Below are 16,669 nucleotides of genomic sequence, written 5' to 3' on the forward strand. Positions count from 1 at the left end.
AGGAAGGTCTCCTGCACTGGAGGCACCAGGGAAACACAGGGGGCTGGTTTATTAGGGTGGTTTTGTACCAGGTACAGGGGGTGTGAACTCTTTCCTCTCTTACCACCTAGAGGAAGGGTGCCATCTGTGTGGCCTCTGTCAGTCGGGGTAAATATTGACAGAATATGTGTGGACATGCTCTGGAGGAAAGGACCTGACAAGGAGTCAGCAGAGGGGGCTGAAATAGAAGGTGTTGATATATAGCAGGAGGAGCATGGTGTTTGCAACAAAGCCAATCCCAAACTGGCAGAAAAAAAAATTCCTACAATGCTGTCATTCATCAGTATCATCTTTTTGCTTTTATAATTTAGGTATATTTGCAGTCAATATTGGAACACAAACATTTATAAGGTGAGGAGAAATGACAGGACTCTATAAAGACTGTACCAGGTGATCACTCTTTTTTAGAATAATGTGAAAAAGTAAACACTAAAATAATCAGAAAATTTTCATTTAGTTCTAAGGGTAATTTTAAATAGTTTTTTCCCTCTTTTTTTTCTTCTTAGTCTTCTTCTCTCTTCATCCTATCTCCTAATTACCAGATTATTGTTTAGTTCTGATTTATAATGAGTGGTAGAGTGTATTGATCCTGGGACTTAGCAACCTAAGGTATAGAAGGTCTTTAGCATAGCAAACATTCTTACTGCCCTGGCCCCTGGTAATATTTGAAGTCACTTGAGAGATACTATTGGGTATACATGAGACTTTTCATTAAAACAATATTTCTATTGTGTATTTTGAAAAAATAAGTAGTGAAGAAAACAATTTATTCATTGGACATACATTTCTGGCTAAAGTCATATGTTCTGTGTGCAGATTTTATTTGAAAATGAGAATGATTTTTCATATTCTTTCATAAACTCAGAAGATTATTAAGACATTGGTGGCATATTAAATTACATGTCTACTTATAAAACATGTCTTAGTCTTTCATGAAATGCCTCAGCCCCAGAGTCAGCATCTAAGATGGCTGTATGAAGGTGAGTCTAGTGTACATGTGCTCAGGAAATCTCGTCCGATTCCAATATTCTTGCAAAACAAGGAGACAGTAGCCAACTACAAGAGCTGTAGAGAAGAAGATGCAAAAGAAACCACAGAGGAAACTTGCAATCACGTGAAGTGCAGAGGAATACCTAAGAATATTGAATAAGACAAAGGCAAATTGTGAGTTGTGAGTTGCTTGTCTGTCCACCCCTTTCCAGGCACTGGAACATGCTGACTCAAAGAAGAAGACAGTTTTCAGGAGCTTGCCTTCCAGAGATCAGTTTCATTGCACCCCCCACGGGGAGCTTGCCTGGCTGTATTCCAGAGGTATACTGCACCTCAGATCCCAGCATGAAAAAGTTTTCTGGAAACTTTCTTTTTAAAAATTTATTTATTATTTAATTTTTTACTCTTTATTTATTTGATAGAGACAGGAAGAAATTGAGAACAAGGGGGAGACAGAGAGAAAGAGACAGAAAGACACTTGTAAAAATGCTTCACCATTTGTGAAGCTTTACCACTGTAGGTGAGGATCAAAAACTTGAATCCTGGACCTTGTACACTGTAACATGTGCACTCAATCAGGTACACCACCATCTGGGAACTTTTTTTTTTTTTATAACCTCCAGGGTTATTGCCGGGGCTTGGTGCCTACACCAGGAATCCACTGCTCTTGGAGGCCATTTTGTTTTTTTAGCCTTTTGTTATCCTGGTTGTTTTTACCATTATAGTGGTTATTATTATCATTGTTATTGATGTCATTGTTATTGGATAGGACAGAGAGAAATGGAGAGAGGAGGGGAAGGCAGAGAGGGGGAGAGAAAGACACCTGCAGACCTACTTCATCCCTTGTGAAGTGACTCCCCTGCAGTTGGGAGGCCTGGGGCTCAAACTGGGATCCTTTTGCTGGACCAAAGCTTTGTACCACGTGCACTTAACCCACTGTGCTACTGCCCACGCCCTGGGAACTTTCATAGGCTGCTAGAATCAGAACATGTCAGAGCAGTTCTCGAATCAGCATTGTGCCAGGACACAGAGAAAGCATACTCCACACCCTTATGGGAATTGATGAAGAAGGCTATCCAGAGAGTGAGGCCTGGCCAGTCAGCAGCTTTCTGTCCTCTAGACTATTTGGGGGTGTGAATCGTGGCCAAGCAGATCAGAAGAGTGAATTGTAATGAATTGTTGTGGATATTTGAAGCTGGGGGAATAAAACTCCCAGGGAGTATGGCCCCTTGCCAACTCTACCCTAGTCCTGTCTGCCAGTATTGTGTCTACACTAAGTCTTCAGAGAAAACCACAACAACAGAACCCATAGGTAATGCAGCACAGTTTTCGTGGCTTGGGGAAGGAGCAGGTGATGAGTGTGAGCAGGGATCCTCTGAAGGGACAGCCTTCTGCTTCAGGCAGTGTTACTGTTGAGTCACATCACCATGCAAGTGTGTGTGAGGCCTTCACTTGACTGGTCCTGAACTGCAAAAAACACCAGAGACAATGTGACAGACTGTCAAGCAAACAAACAAACAGGTAGTCACACCATCAACTCAGTTGTGTAGCACCACCCACTTACCACTGCAACAGACATCTGCAAGGACAGGTAATTTGGGAACTTGGAGAAGCTTCCTCAGACCTACTCATTCCCCAGCTGGTAATAAGAGAACTGGTCTGCTGCTTGCCTCCACCAAGGCCTCTACACACCAGCACCACCAGCACCACTAGCACCACTGGGTGTGCTCATGTGTGCACACTGTATTTGCTTTTTTTTGTGTGTGTGTGATACTTTGACTATTTCAGTTTGTCTTTTGTCTCCCTTTCTGAGTAGGAACGTATTCTGTTACTGTGTTTATTTCTTCTCTTCTTGTGTTCCTTTTTGATTGCACTTTTTTTTGGTAATTGTTATGTTTCTCTCTACAGTTTGAGCAGCAGCCACCTTACTGCTCCTCTCTCACTAACAAGAGAGCCACCCTCCAGAGCGACAGCTCCTCCCACTTTTTTTTGTTTTTAAATTTTATTATCTTCATTTATTTATTTATTTATTGGTTAGAGACAGCCAGAAATTGAGAGGGAAGGGGGTGACAAGAGGAGACAGAGAGAGACACCTGCAGCACTGCTTAACCACTTGTGAAACTTTACTTCTGCAATTAGGGACTGGGGGTTCGAACCTGGGTCCTTGCACCTATCCATAGTTAGACTATTATTGTGAGTTTCCTATAAGATCTTCCCTGTAGTTGATTGTATTTGCACAATGAACAGACTCTACCATATGCTGTTAAGACATAAACACGTTGGAGGGAACATCCATGGAAATCTATTTAACACTCTCACCACAAATTTCAAAAGACACCAAACTTAATTGTCTGCCATCATAGTGTCCTGGATCCCCACTTCCTCAGAGCTCTGCCCCACTAGGGAAGGACAGACACATGCTGAAAGTATGGATCAAGCTGCCAACCCCCATGTCCAGTATAGAAGCCATGGCAGAAGCCAGACCTTCCACGTTCTGAACCACATAACGGTCTTTGGTCCACACTCCTAGAATGATAAAGAATAGAGAAGCTTCCAATGGAGGGGTTGGAATATGGAACTCTGGTGATGGGAATTATATTGAATTGTATCCCTCTTACCTAACAATCTTGTCCATCTTTACTAAATCACTAATAAAAAAGCCTATATATCCAGTTTAGCCATTAATGCTACTCTGCTTTTGTGAGCTTCCAACGATTTTTATTTCTGTCAGTAGCATTGTGGTGTTTTTCTCCTGTTAGTATAGGGTTTTGTCAGATTAATTTCCATACATCTTCAGAGAACTATAAGGAGGCCTTACTGCTAGGGGAGCTTTATTTTTGGGTCTTCCTGCCCATTACCAATATTGTTTTTCTTTTTTCTCTCCATTTTTTTTTAAACTAGAGCACTGCTCAGCACTTATTCAGTGGTGCTAAGTAAGCTATCAGAGCACCAGGCACTAAGACCACCCTGCACAACCACCATGCAGTCTCCCCTGTTCTCAGCTAAGCTCTTCTTTTCAATGACTTAGTGAGGCATCTCTGCAGACTCCATGGATTCCTGTAACACAGTAAATAAAAGGAAGCCTCGTGTTACTAGACTGACCAACATGATTTGCTATTTTGAACTGTGGCAAACAAATGTTCATCTAGTATTAAGAGGGTATTTATCAACCAGCCCCTTTTCACCACTTGAGAAGCTTTCCCCTTGCAGGTGTGGACTTGGGGCTTGAACTTGTATCCTTGTGCACTGTCATGGGTACATATAACCAGGTGTTCCATCACCTGGCCTTTGTTAATTACTCTGTTACTCCATCACAGTCTTTACAATCATGTCCTGGGATCTCAGCAAAATCATTATTTCTTATTGAACAGATGAACAGATGCTGACTCACACCTCTTGCAAAACAAGATGGCTTCACATCTTGCAAAACCAGATGGCTTCACAAACGAATTCTACAAAACTTTCAGGAAACAGTACTCATACTTCTTAAGCTTTTCCATAAGATTGAAGAAACAGGAATACTCCCTTCCACCTTCTATGAAGCCAACATCACCCTGATACCAAAAGCTGATAGGGACAGAACAAAAAAGGAAAACTACAGACCAATATCTCTGATGAACATAAATGCCAAAATATTAAACAAGATCTTGGCCAACCGGATAAAGCAACATATCATAAAGATTGTTCATCACGACCAAGTGGGATTCATCCCAGGAATGCAAGGCTGGTTCAACATCCATAAGTCAATCAATGTCATTCACCACATCAATAAAAGCAAAGCCAAAAACCACATGATTATCTCAATAGATGCAGAGAAAGCCTTTGACAAAATCCAACACCCATTCATGCTCAAAACTCTACAAAAAATGGGAATAGGTGGGAAATTCTTCAAGATAGTGGAGTCTATATATAGCAAACCTTCAGCCAACATCATACTCAATGGACAGAAGCTGAAAGCATTCCCCCTCAGATCGGGGACTAGACAGGGCTGTCCACTGTCACTGTTACTCTTCAACATAGTATTGGAAGTTTTTGCCATAGCAATCAGGCAAGAGAAAGAAATCAAAGGAATACAGATTGGAAGGGAAGAAGTCAAGCTCTCACTCTTTGCAGATGATATGATAGTATACATAGAAAAACCTAAAGAATCCAGCAGAAAACTACTGGAAGTTATTAGGCAATATAGCAAGGTATCAGGCTACAAAATCAATGTACAAAAATCAGTGGCATTTCTTTATGCAAACACTAAATCTGAAGAAGAAGACATGCAGTGGCAGCAGCTAGTGGAGTGGCAAGAGATGACCCGGGGAGTTGTGTGATGGATAATCCGTTTATTGAACAGCAAAGCAGGGTTTATAAGGGGGGAATTAAGTTGCCTATTCCATATATGGTTTGGGAGAAAAGGGGCAAAGAGAGGTAAGAAGTTGGGAAAAGCTGAGAATATTCCTAGGAAATGTTGAGCAAGGGGTTTAGTTGATGAAAGGAACAAGGACAATAGGGTTATCAATAACCAACAGACATAGAGGGGTCTTCAGGGTATAGAGAAGACAGATCATGTAAGATTAAAGGACCAGAGAGGGTAGAAGAGTAAGGCGAATGTTCCTAGTAACTATATGACCAAACAGAACTATGATATATGGGTAATATGTGATCAAGGAAAATGAAATTTCACTGACCTCTGAGTAAGCAAACCATCTGGTTTGGGAGCAAGTAAGCAAGCTAAGTGTCAGTGTGTGCTGGGTCTTGTGAGGCTGAAAGACTGATTTTGGGGAAATGAAACCTGAAGGTTGTTTTCTCTCATGGTCAATCTCTGGTAAGGAGAGACTAATAACCGTGTACTTCAGGCACCTATCTTTCAATGGGAGTTCCTATCTGCTCAACCATATCCTCACAATTTCCACACACCTTGCCATCATGATCCAGGACATGAACCACCTCCCCACCAAAGTATTGTATTTTACTGTTGACTATAAACCATTAATCCCCAATAAGGAAACTGAGAAAAAAAAAGGTCAATTTACCTTCTTCACCTCATCATGTGTGGAGCATGAAGGATTCATAGGAATCATGTTAAGTGAGAAAAACCAGAAAGAGAAAGGTGAATATGGGATGATCCAAATAGTAGACAGATGTTGAAAAATGAGAACAGAAGGGAAAACACAAGGCAGAACTTGGACTGCATTTGGTAGCCCTATAGTATAATTTTAGATGCCAAAGTATGATGACTCTAGCTTTGGCCTTTCTTTTCCAGGCTGTTTTAGTTATCCTAGGTGTTTTCTGGTTCCAGATACACCTTTCTGCTGTTGTCCTATTCCATGAAAGAAATCTGTTAGGTTCTTTTTAGGGATTGTAGATGACTAGGCAGGATGGTCTCTTCGATGATCTTCCTACCTATGAGCATGATATGCCTTTTCTCAGTCTTGTATTTCTTTCTATTTCCTTGCACGATCTATGACTCATAATTTTCAGTGTACAAGTTTTTCTAGCTTTCTGGCTATTTCTGGAGCTACAGGAAAAAGGATCCATTTCCAGAATGCTGCTCCTTCTGATTGTTGCCATCTGACATTGTAGCCACACCACTCTTTTGTTTATTGACACTCAGGAGTATTCGGCTAGATTCCTTAGGACTTTCTAATAATGCTATAATATACTCTGCAGATAGTGTCAAATTACTTCCTCTCTTCTAATGTTTCTCTTTTTAATTCTTTCTCTTGCCTGGTTGCTATACCTAGGACTATCAGTTCTATGCTGAATAGCAAAGGTGATCGTGTGCAGTCATGTCTTGTACCTGAGTGAAATGAGAAAGTTAAATTTCTTGCCATTGAGCATGATGTAGACTAGAGATTAGGTGCCAAGATGACACACAAACCAGTGGAATACAATTGGAAGCCCAGAAATGCCCCCCACCCTTATGGCTTAATTAATTTTTCACCAAGGTGCCCAAAACATTATAGAGAGAAAGGGGAATCTCTTCAACAAATACTGTTGTGAAAATTGAGTGGTATATAAATAAAATATGCCTACTTGCTATCTACAGAATGGAGACCATCTCCCCCCCAACTCTTCATCTGTATTACTCCAGCCTTTAGGTTCATGATTAGTCAACAACTTGTTTGGCTTTATATGTTAACTCTCTTTTCAGCCACCAGGTTCCAGATGCTAGCATGCTGCCAACCAGACTTCTCTGGACAGACAACCCCACCAATGTGTCCTCGAGCTCCGATTCCCCAGAACCCTGCCTCACTAGGGAAAGAGAGAGACAGAATGGGAGTATGGATCGACCTGTCAACGCCCATTTTCAGCAGGGAAGCAATTACAGAAACCAGACCTTCCACCTTTTGCATCCCACAATGATCTTGGGCCCATACTCCCAGATGGATAAAGAATAGGAAAGCTATCAAGGGAGGGGATGGGATACAGAGTTTCGGTGGGAACTGTGTGGAATTGTACCCCTCTTTTCCTATAGTTTTGTCAGTGTTTCCTTTTTATAAACAAACAAACAAAAATAAATAAATACATAAATACTATACATGTAAAAAAAAAAAGAAGAAAATTGAGTGGTAAAGTGCAGACAAATGTAACTGGACCATCATTTATCAGTAGGCACCAAAATTGACTTCAAATGGATCTAATTCATGGAATCTAGATCTGAAACAGTCAGATACGTATAACAAAATATTGGTGGAACAGTTCTTAATGAATACTTCACAAATGTTTTGCATATTTGAGTCATTCACCAAAAAAAAGAGATAAATCAACTAATAGTACTACATCTAATTGCAAAGCTTCTGCACAGCTAAGAGAACAGTACTGAAACAGGAAAAGCACTCCAGAGAGTGGGAGAAGATTTATATAGGACATACAGCAGATAAAGGGCTAATAGCCAAAATATATAAAGAGCTCACCAAACTCAACACACACAGACACACACAGACACACACACACAGACACACACACACACACACACAGACACACACACACACACACACACACACACACACACACACACACACAAAGCCAAACAAGCACACTGTTTTCCAAACAACTCTATTTAATATGGATGGAGGACATGGACAGAATATTCACCAACAAGAGATCCAGAAGACAAAAAGATGTATAAAAAAACCATTCAATGTCACAGATTATCAAAGAATACATATAATAACAACTACAACACAGCAAGTTTATTTACTAAGTTTATTTCTAGGATTGATGAATAGCTCATATTGGGGAAGAGACATTATTACACAGTCACTCAAACAATAGTAGGAATGAAGTTCTGGAACTATTGTTGAAAAGGAGAGAAAAAGCCCACCAGGTACCATAGTCTCCTACAAGTTTTATTCCATAAGCATGGTTATGATCTCACAATGTTAACAAGTTGGATAGATTGGAGAAGGGTCAATGTAAAAGCTCTTAATACATCATCAGAATTCTACCTCACTAACACTAGGCCGACTGTCTTCATCACATGTCCCTATATTCAGAGATCTGTGTGAGGGTGTTCAACACTCTCTAGAAAGATCTAAGGAGACGACTTCTTATTTTTGTTTGTTTTTTTCCCAAAGGTAGATTTTAGAAAGGATTCTCTGGTATTGTTTCTGATCATCAAGCAAGGACAGATGACTGCATAACAACAGGAGATAAACCGTGCAATACTCTCTAAGCCCTGTCGATTACGGTGGTAGCATACATAGAGGGTAAAGCAACAGCTGGTCCAATAAAAAAAGACAAAGCAGCTCACAAGAGCCAGGATTGTGTGGGTGGCCTTGGTTTCACGGGAGGGTCGTGGACAGAGGCTGGTGCTGTGGACATGCTGCATTCTCTTTCGGTGCATGAAGAGGAGCTTGACCATGTACACACTAGCTGAGATCATGAGAAACACACACAGTACATCTCCAACAAACATAACTGCTGCCGGCAACTTTTTAGGGTCTCCTCCTACGCAATACTTGAGATTATAGACCTGTCCAAGGTTAGTGACATTGTAGGGGTCCCTCATACTTAGTGCCATCTGGATGTACATCAGGAAGTTTGTTATCAAGAACAAAGTAATGGCAGGGAAAACAAATGAGGAAATCCTGGGTTTGAGCCATGCCCATCTGGAGTTGCTGGGAGCAATTTTGATGGCTTGGAACAGACTCAGGAAAGATGTGCAACAGAGGGAAAGACCACGACACACCCGGTGTGAAAGAGTCACTGCCTTACAGCCAAAGTCTCCCATGAAATTTCTAATTCCAAAGAAATACACAATCTCTGGAATCCCACTCAAAGAAACTGTCATAAAATTAGCTAGCGTTAAATGGATGATGATCAGATCTATCGACTTCTTTGCATGGGGCTGAAATAAGAAGGTGTTGATGTGTAGCAGGAGGAACACGGTGTTCGCAACAAAGCCAATCCCAAACTGGCAGAAAAAAAAATTCCTACAATGCTGTCATTCATCAATATCACCATTGTGTATACTTGCAGTCAATATTTGAACACAAATATTTATAAGCTTAGTAGAAATGGCAGGACTCTGTGAAACTGTACCAGATGATGACTCACTTTAGTATAATGTCCAAAAATCAACACTTTTGTCTTGCATAAAATGTCCCAGCCCCAGAGTCAGCTTCTAAGATGGCTGTATGAAGGTGAGTCTAGTGTACATGTGCTCAGAAAATCTCTTCAGATTCCAATATTCTTGCAAAACAAGGAGCCTGTAGCCAACTACAAGAGCTGTAGAGATGAAGATGGAACAGAAACCACAGAGGAAACTTGCAGTCACATGTGAAGTGCAGAAGAATACCTAGGAATATTGAATAAGACAAAGCCAAGTTGTGAGTTTTGAGTTGTCTGTCTGTCCACCCCACCCCAAGCCCTGGAACATGCTGACTCAAAGAAGAAGACAGTTTTCAGGAGCTTGCCTTCCAGAGATCAGCTTCATTGCACCCCCACGGGGAGCTTGCCTGGCTGCATTCCAGAGGTATACTGCACCTCAGATGCCAGCAGGAAAATGTTCTCTGGGAACATTCTTTTTTAAAATTTATTTATTATTTAATTTTTTACTCTTTATTTATTTGATAGAGACAGGCAGAAATTGACAACAAGGGGGAGACAGAGATTGAGAGAGACAGAGAGACAACTGCAGCACTGTGTCAGCACTTGTGAGCTTTCCCCCTGCAGGTGGGGACCAGGAGATTGAACCCTGGTCCTTGCACACTGTTACATATGCACTCAACGAGGCACACAACCATCTGGGAACATTTGTAGACTGCTAGAATCAGAACATGTCAGAGCAGTTCTTGAATCAGCATTGTGCCAGGACACAGAGAAAGCATACTCCACACTCCTTTTGGGAATTGATGAAGAAGACTATCCAGAGAGTGAGGCCTGGCCAGTCAGCAGCTTTCTGTCCTCTAGACTATTTGGGGGTGTGAATCATGGCAAAGCAGGTCTGAAGAGTGAATTGTAATGAATTGCTTGTGGATATTTGAAGCTAGGGGAATAAAACTCCCAGGGAGTGTGGACTCTCACCCACTCGGCCCTAGTCCTGTCTGTCAGTATTGTGTCTACACTAAGTCTTCAGAGAAAACCACAGCAACAGAACCTATAGGTAATGCAGCACAGTTTTTGTGGCTTGGGGAAGGAGCAGGTGATGAGTGTGAGCAGGGATCCTCTGAAGGGGCAGCCTGCCTGCTTCAGGCAGTGTTACTGTTGAGTCACATCACCGTGCAAGTGTGTGTGAGGCCTTCACTTGACTGGTCCTCAACTGCAGGAAACACCAGAGACAATGTGACAGACTGTCAAGCAAACAAACAAACAGGTAGTCACACCATCAACTCAGCTGTGTAGCACCACCCACTTACCACTGCAACAGACATCTGCAAGGACAGGTAATTTGGGAACTTGGAGAAGCTTCCTCAGACCTACTCACTCCCCAGCTGGAAATAAGAGAACTGGTCTGCTGCTTGCCTCCACCAAGGCCTCTACACACCAACACCACGAACACCACTAGCACCAGGGGTGTGCTCATGTATGCACACTGCTGTTTACTTCTTTTGTTGATGCTTTGACTATTTCAGTTTGTCTTTTGTCTCCCTTTCTGAGTGTGAATGTGTTCTGTTACTCTGTTTATTACTTCTCTCCATGTGTTCCTTTTTGATTGTACTCTTTTTTCGGTAATTGTTTTGTTTCTCTGTACAGTTTGAGCAGTGGCCACTTTAATGCTCCTCTATCACAGACAAGAGAGCCACCCTCCAGAGCGACAGCTCCTCCCACTCTTTTTTGTTTTTAATTTTATTATCTTTATTTATTTATTGGTTAGATATAGTGAGAAATTCAGAGGGAAGGGAGTGAGAAGGAGAGACACAGAGAGACACCTTCAGCACTGCTTCACCACTCTTGAAGCTTTCGTCCTGCAAGTAGGGACTAGGGGTTTGAACCTGGGTCCTTGCACCTATCCATAATTAGACTATTTCTGTGAGTTTCCTACAAGAGTCTTCCCTGCATTTGGTTGTTTTTGCACAGGAAGGAGACTCTACATATGCTGCTAAGACATAAACACGTTGGAGGGAACATCCATGGAAATCTATTTAACACTTTCACCACAAATTTCAAAAGACACCAAACTTAATTGTCATCCATCATAGTGTCCTGGATCCCCACTTCCTCAGAGCTCTGCCTCACTAGGGAAAGATAGAAACAGGCTGGAAGTATGGATCAAGTTGCCAACCCCCATGTCCAGTGCAGAAGCCACAATAGAAGCCAGACCTTCCACCTTCTGAACCCCATAAAGGTCTTTGGTCCACACTCCTAGAGGGATAAAGAATAGGGAAGCAACCTATGGAGGGGATGGAATATGGAACTCTGGTGATGGGAATTAAGTGGAATTATATCTCTCTTATCCCAAATCTTGTCCATCATTACTAAATCACTAATAAAAAAAATGTATATCCAGTTTAGCTGTTAACACTGCTCTACTTCTGTGAGCTTCCAAAGGTTTATATTTCTATATTTGTGGTGTTTTTCTCCTGTTAGTTTAGGGTTTTGTCAGATTAATTTCCATACATTTTCAGAGAACTATAAGGAGGCCTTACTGCTAGGGGAGCTTTCTTTTGGGTCTTCCTTTCCATTTCCAATATTGTTTTTCTTTTGCTCTCTCTATTTTTTTCTCAGCACTTATTCAGTGGTGCTAAGTAAGATATCAGAGCACCAGGCACTAGGAACACCCTGCACAACCACCATGCGGTGTCCCCTGTTCTCAGCTCAGCTCTTCTTTTTAATGACTTAGTGAGGCATCTCTGCAGACTCCATGCATTCCTATAATACAGTAAATAAAATGAAGCCTTAATAAAATAAAATAAATGAATAATAATAATAAAAAATGAAATAAAATATAATAAAATGTGTTACTTAATAAAATAAAATAAAATGTATTACTAGACTGTAACATGATTTGCTATTTTGAACTATGGCAAACAAATGTTCATCTAACATTATGAGGATACTTTTCAACCACTACTTGTGAAGCTTTCCCCTTTCAGGTGGGGACTTGGGGCTTGAGCTTGTATCCATATTAACTGTAATGGGTACATAAAACCAGGTGTGTCATCACTTGGCCCTTGTAAGTTACTCTCTTCCTCCACAAGAGTCCTTACAGTCATGTCCCGGGATCTCAGCAAAATCATTTTTTCTTACTGAACAGATGAACAGACGCTGACTCACACCTATAGCAAAACACTGATCTAATGAAATATGCATCAAACTGAAGTTCATTGTTGATCACTTATTGCCTTCTGCAGTATTTATATGGAATGCTTATAGAATTACATGTAAACAAAAAGAATTACATATTGTATAATTTTCATTAAATAATGTACAATTGTGTAGACTTTGATGATAAAACCATACAAGGCAACACTCATGTAGAATATATAATTGGTTGATGAGTAGTATATATTTTAATACAATTACCTATAAAATTTTAACATTTATTGAGATTTCGATATAAAGTTTTGATAGCTACATCATTTTCATTTATCCATGAGCTTGAGTTCAACTGTTACTTCTTCAGTGACTCCCCTCATATGGTTTGTAACTCATGCCAGTATAACATTAATTCACACTCTCGTGTGTGACTTAGAGTCACATAATCAAACTTTAATTGCAAAGCCTTTTCAAGTAAGGGGTTACTTTTCATTTGAGAGTGTAAATTTTTATTGGGATGACTACATATAACTGAAGTCTTATTTACAAATGTGTGAAATAAATAATAGATTTTGCAAAGACTTTCCTTGAAGTTTTAATACCACATACCTTTGATTCATAAAAGTATATTGATGACTTACGATAAAACCAAAATGAGATCAAAATGGGTTGCACAGAATGGAAAATATACATAAAAGGATCATAGTGCAGATAGACTTAATAAATTAGTGAATGTCTGAAAATTCTATCAAATAGAAAAATGAACAGAACCCACTTGATGGTGTTACAGGATGATGAGCAGTACAGTAGTAAAACACAGCTTATGTAGTCCCAGGCCAACCCATCATTCTGGAATCCCCCATATATACAATGGGCCTGGACCTCTGATAGACTTCTCTCTTCATTTCTATCAGGTACGTCATTGTATGTCCTATTGTTGTTTTTTTCAGTACTGTACCTCACTAGGAACTAGCTATGAACTAGTGGGGATTGCCCCACTCTCTGGAGGGAGCCTGGTTCAGCCTATTCCGCTACTGAAAGAAGACTGGTCCTGAATGAGTGCAGCCTAGAATGTTTACAACTATATTCATGGACAGCAAACTCAGCCTGACAAGACTCCGAGGTGACACAGCCTCCTGTGCTAAATATGACTATATACCGGCACTGGGTCAGATCAATGTGATCCACAGTTAATTGTTTTTATGTATTTGCTTTTAGTTTGGGAGATACTCACTGCCCTCATTCAGTTTTCTAGTCCTATTCTCAACTCTGACAACATCTTCCCAGACAAGCATTTTAGATCAGCTCCATGTTAGCTATCAAGGACCAGCAAAAATGGGCCCCCAGAACAAACCTAAAACAGGCTTCCCATCTTCTTTTCACACTAAAATTCCTGATCTCATCTGCTCTACTTCAAATTATTGGTTTCTGTTTAATAAACATTTTGTCCTGCTTTATTTTATATCTTACTGCATTTCAGCCAGCAAGTTGCAGATGCTGCTAGGATTCCATCCTGAGCTCTCTGTGCAGATGACCCCACCAGTGTGTCCCAGAGTCTCACCTCTCCAGAATCCTACCACACTAGGGAAAGATAGAAACAGCCTGGGGTTATGGATTAACTTGTCAATGCCCATGCCCTGTGGAGACCAGTTACAAGAGCCGGAACTCTTACTTTCTGCACCCCAAAACAATTAATTCATATCCTTGAGGGGGAAAAATTTAGGAGATGATGACCACGTGCCTCCTAACTTCAATCAGGACCCTTGGAAAGAAGAGGAAAAAAGAAAAAAAAGGACATTTAGAAGTAGTGTGTATGACTTAGAAAGGAAGAGAAAGCAGGACCATAGAAAAATAAGCCAATATAGATACCTATTGATAGTGATAGGAATAATAGTCAACCCATATCTTTGATCTTGAAACACTCCTGCAGTTTCTAATGGAGGGATTGTGGACACAGAGCTCTGTTGGTGGGGACGGTGTGGAATTATAGTCCTATTGTATTTGTTATTTTATTTATTTATAAAATGGAAACATTGGCAAGATCATAGGATAAGAGGCGTACAATTCCCACCACCAGAGCTCCATATCTGATCCCATCCCCTGATAGCTTTCCTATTCTTTTTTTTTTTTAATTTAAAAAAAAATTTGCCTTCAGGGTTATTGCTGGGGCTCAGTGTCTGCACCAATGTCCTGGAGGCTTTTTTTCCCCCATTTTTTTCCCCTTGTTATTTTATCGTTGTTGTGGTTATGATTATTGTTGTTATTGCTGTTATTGTTGTATAGGACAGAGAGAAATCTAGAGAGGAGAGGAGGACAGAGAGGGCAAGAGAAAGACAGACACCTGCAGATCTGCTTACCACCTGTAATGGGACCCCTCTTTAGGTGAGCATCAAATCTTACGTGTTCTTGAACTTCAAGCCATGAGTGCTTAACCTGCTGTGGTACAACCCGCATCCCCCCCCAATAAGCTTTCCTATTCTTTTTTAAAAAAGTACTTTCTTTTTTTATATTTATTTTCCCTTATGTTTCCCTTGTTGTTTTTCATTGTTGTTGTAGTTATTATTGTTGTTAGTACTGATGTCGTCGTTGTTAGATAAGACAGAGAGAAATGGAGAGAGGAAGGGAAGACAAAGTGGTGGAGAAAAAGACACATAGAGACGTGCTTCAAGGCCTGTGAAGTGACTCCCCTCCAGGTCGGGATCTGGGGGCTTGAACCTAGATCCTTATGCTGGTCCTTGTGCTTTGTGTCACGTGCGCTTAACCTTTTGTGTAATCACACAATTCCTGCTTTCCCATTCTTTAACCCCGTGGAATTATGGCTTCTTTAATTGCTTCATCACCGAACATGGGTGTTGGCAGGTCTGTCCATACTCCCAGCCTGTCTCTTTCTTTTCCTAGTGGGGCAGGGATATGGGTAAGTGGGGCACCAGGACACATTGGTGGGGTAGTCTGTCCGGGGAAGTCAGGTTGGCATCTTGGTAAGATCTGGAACCTGGTGGCCCAGGCAAGACCAAGGCCCTCTATAGTCCTTTTATATTACAATTTTCTAACTCAGTATTGAATCACTAATAGAACAATGAAAATATCATACAGGAGTGAAAAAAAATAGGAAACAATGAAAGTCATTTAAATCATGATAGAGTGGAGTAACATTTTAGAGACTAGAATGAAGTTTCAGGGCCAACAAACAGCTCACCTGAGCAACGCAAATGCATCTCATGTATACAGCCCCAGCTTCCAGTCTGGACACCACTTCTGTTTAGCAAGCTCACTGCTGTGGTGTCTTTCTTATTTCTCTGACTCCCTGTCTCTGACTTTCTGTTTCTGTCTAAAAATTAGCCTTCAAAACTGAAGTCCCCACAGATAATAAAAAAAGAGGGGCTATAGCAAGGAAGATAATAGAGAAATTGGAAGGATATTAGGAATCAAGTATGAAAAGTAAAAGGATATGGGTCTGAAGTGACAACCAGAGCAGAAGTTGAAACTTAGCAAGGATATAAACATTACTGGTAAAGTTGATATGCAATAAATAAATGTGAATGTAGGAATTGACTTTGAACACATTAGGAAAAATAAAATTAAATGACTAACTTAGAGAGCTGAAAGATAAAGACATATTCAAAACCAGAGATTAGAAAGCAGAAAGAAGAAATTATCCTGAAGAATGGCAAGGTCAATGCATCCTGTGAGAATAGCAGAGAGAAGGGAACTTACCTAGGCTGAATTTGCTGAGGGCCCCTTCTCACAATCTGCATTTCTGGGGTGCAGTGCATGCAGGCAGACTTATAGGAGGGGACCAGCAGCTGCCTCCCCTGGCCTGTGGCCAGTGTGTGCAGAATGAACTTTCTGATGTGTCCCTGGACTAACAAATGACTCTCTTTGTTCAGAAGTTTCCCTGGGTTAATTAAAAAAACCTTTTCAATTAATTCTAATAGCTGCAGTGACAATC

The 16,669-nt window shown here is 40.7% G+C and overlaps 1 protein-coding gene across 1 annotated transcript; it reads right to left on the reverse strand.

The window, feature by feature from the left end:
- Positions 1-8,554: 8,554 nt before the first annotated feature.
- Positions 8,555-11,047, reverse strand: LOC103117164 (vomeronasal type-1 receptor 4-like). Its single transcript, XM_016190008.1, has 2 exons — positions 10,949-11,047; positions 8,555-9,436 (listed from the first exon to the last, which is right to left on the reverse strand). Exons 1-2 carry the CDS (start codon positions 11,045-11,047, stop codon positions 8,555-8,557), a joined length of 981 nt encoding a protein of 326 aa, XP_016045494.1.
- Positions 11,048-16,669: the final 5,622 nt, after the last annotated feature.

Source organism: Erinaceus europaeus, chromosome 9, assembly GCF_950295315.1.
Source record: "Erinaceus europaeus chromosome 9, mEriEur2.1, whole genome shotgun sequence".
NCBI classification, from domain to species: Eukaryota; Metazoa; Chordata; class Mammalia; order Eulipotyphla; family Erinaceidae; genus Erinaceus; species Erinaceus europaeus.